The sequence below is a fragment of the Limulus polyphemus genome, unplaced genomic scaffold, assembly GCF_000517525.1.
Source record: "Limulus polyphemus unplaced genomic scaffold, Limulus_polyphemus-2.1.2 Scaffold10554, whole genome shotgun sequence".
NCBI lineage: Eukaryota > Metazoa > Arthropoda > Merostomata > Xiphosura > Limulidae > Limulus > Limulus polyphemus.
Genome location: NW_013676164.1, coordinates 11,419 through 13,763, shown reverse-complemented (window position 1 = coordinate 13,763; position 2,345 = coordinate 11,419). Strand labels below are relative to the sequence as shown.

The window sequence follows — 2,345 nt, the reverse complement described above, 5'->3', positions numbered from 1 at the left end:
CCTCTACATGTTTCGACGTTACAACGTCATCCGCAGGGGGAACGTCGAAACATGTAGAGGCGTCAACTTTTTGAAGGCCATAGATAGGCCTAAATAAAATGTTTTTAATTGTGTACCAGTTTAACGTTGAATTTATTATTTTATTCGTTGTATGTTGCAGTAAAAACAGGGAAGTTTATTTTGAAAGTTGAACTATTCTTTATATGTTGCAGAATTTTTACTACTATGTTTGTTTGTTTGAAGTTAAGCACAAAGCTACACGATGGGCTATCTGTGCTCTGCCCACCACAGGTATCGAAACTTAGTTTCTTGCGTTGTAAGTCCGCATACATACCGCTGTGCCACTGGGGGCTGATGAATGTGAAAGAAAAATATTGTATTACAACATTGTGTTCTTTGTGTGTGTGTTTATAATATGAAATACTGTATTACAACATTGTGTTTTTTGTGTATGTTTATAATATTGTATGTTTTACTGTTGTTCATTCGGGCGACCAATTTATTTGTAAATCGTATTTTCAGAGAACAGGGACCAATGGAGTTTGGTGATGGTTTATGAAACGGAGCATTTTTTGAATTGGGAACAAGAAACGAGTGTTCTTCAGCACGTGATTAAACACCATTCTAGTGTTTATTTTACAATGCCTTAGGTGAAACTTTTTTACTGGTTGAGATTTTTTTTTATCAGTAGCTGATTCTTCGTCGTCGTCGTCGAGATGCTAACGAAACATGTTGATCCAGCTCAACATCGACAGTCTCTGGTGTTAATAAGAGCCTGCACTGGCACAGAGCTCATGTTCGAACTACCTTCTGTTGGAGAAAAGGGCAGAAGTTCTGAAAACGGCCACCAGGGTGATGACGTTTTCTCCACGTCGATACTTGCGACTGTTCCTGCTGAAGTTGCGACTTACAAGACAAGCACAGAAGGTCACGTGACATTGCGCTTTCATGACGATTTCCAGTGTGTTAAAGAAACAATTCAGAAACTAAAAACGTGCGGTTATTATTACGAGAGTTTATCATGGCAACAGGCGTCTAATATACTTCAGAATAAACAGGTAGGGACGTTTTTATTGCGAGACAGTGCGAACCCACGTTTCCTTTTTGCCGTCAGCGTGCAGACGGAACGAGGCCCGACAAGTGTGAGAATACATTATTCCCACGGACAATTTCGTCTAGATTGCCCCGACTCGCTCGTGCCCTGCATGCCGTTATTTGAATGTGTTCTACAACTTGTAGAATATTTCGTTCGGCTAAGCCAGTCGGTGAAGGCGGCCTTTTGTGTCTGGTTAGACGACTCAGGACAGCAGGATGTCCGAGTTCGGCTATATAGACCATTATATAAACACGTTTTGTCGCTTCAGCATCTGTGTCGTCTGACCGTCAATCAAAGGCTACAGGCACGAGCTGATCCCGCGCTCGGCTCATGGCTCGTAGATGATAGCATCGGCACGTTAGAACTACCAAAACCAGTGAAAGCTTATCTCAGGAGTTATCCTTATCTGCATTAATCCATTTTTTGGTACTTGTGGACGATGCGACTTGTCGAATGTTACTTTATAAGTTTATTGTAGCATTTACAGAATTGTTTAAGATCGATAAATGGATGTTGGACCAATAGCAAAAGATCAAAACAAATATGTGATAAAATTATGATTTAGCAAAACCTTATTAAAACTTAACTAAGATCGATTTGTCAACTGACTTTATTTGTATTTAAAACTTAACTGGAGTTCCTGGTGGGAGAGGGAGATTCTGGGAGGGTGTATGAAGTTATTATGTCGTAGTGCATGCTGTCTAATCCGAGTCACATGGCACTGTTGACCAACGATTGCAAACAAATCAGATTTGGCTATTAAAAATCAAAGTTACTTGTACAATGTGCGCATGCGTGGAAAAATAACTGGTAAAGCTCTTAGAATATCAACAACAAAAACTAACAGAGGACTCTGACCTTATTCTTTGTTTTTACCTGATGATTCAAATGATATTTTAAGTTCGGTCAACATATTATTGAACGGGCAACATTATAGGAACCTGTTACCATTTTAAATAAAAGTGTTTTGATTCACTGACAATATCGTTTTTATTGGTTTTGCGATCATAAAATACCTGAAAATAAAACTAAAATTAAAGAAACATGACATTTCTCATGGGTCCATTTGTTTAAAAAAAACTTGAACAAGTATCATCCACTTTAATACGAGGGGCTAGATTACTACTACAACAAGTGAAAATAAACGTTTTATCTAAAAGTTGAGATTACACATCTGAATTCAGAAATGATCTTTTTTTTTGTTCACACCTAAGACTATTGGTGGCGTAGCAAAATGTAAAGATATATC

The 2,345-nt window shown here is 38.3% G+C and overlaps 1 protein-coding gene across 1 annotated transcript; it reads left to right on the top strand.

Moving 5' to 3' along the window:
• The first annotated feature begins 527 nt into the window (after positions 1-527).
• On the top strand, positions 528-2,075 carry LOC106476430 (suppressor of cytokine signaling 2-like). The gene has a single exon (XM_013937090.2). The coding sequence runs from the start codon at positions 717-719 to the stop codon at positions 1,509-1,511; it is 795 nt and encodes a 264-aa protein (XP_013792544.1). The 5' UTR covers positions 528-716; the 3' UTR covers positions 1,512-2,075.
• The last annotated feature ends 270 nt before the right edge of the window (positions 2,076-2,345 follow it).

Coding starts and splice junctions, on each gene's coding strand:
- LOC106476430 (XM_013937090.2), top strand. CDS start 717: ATGCTAACGAAACATGTTGATCCAGCTCAACATCGACAGTCTCTGGTG.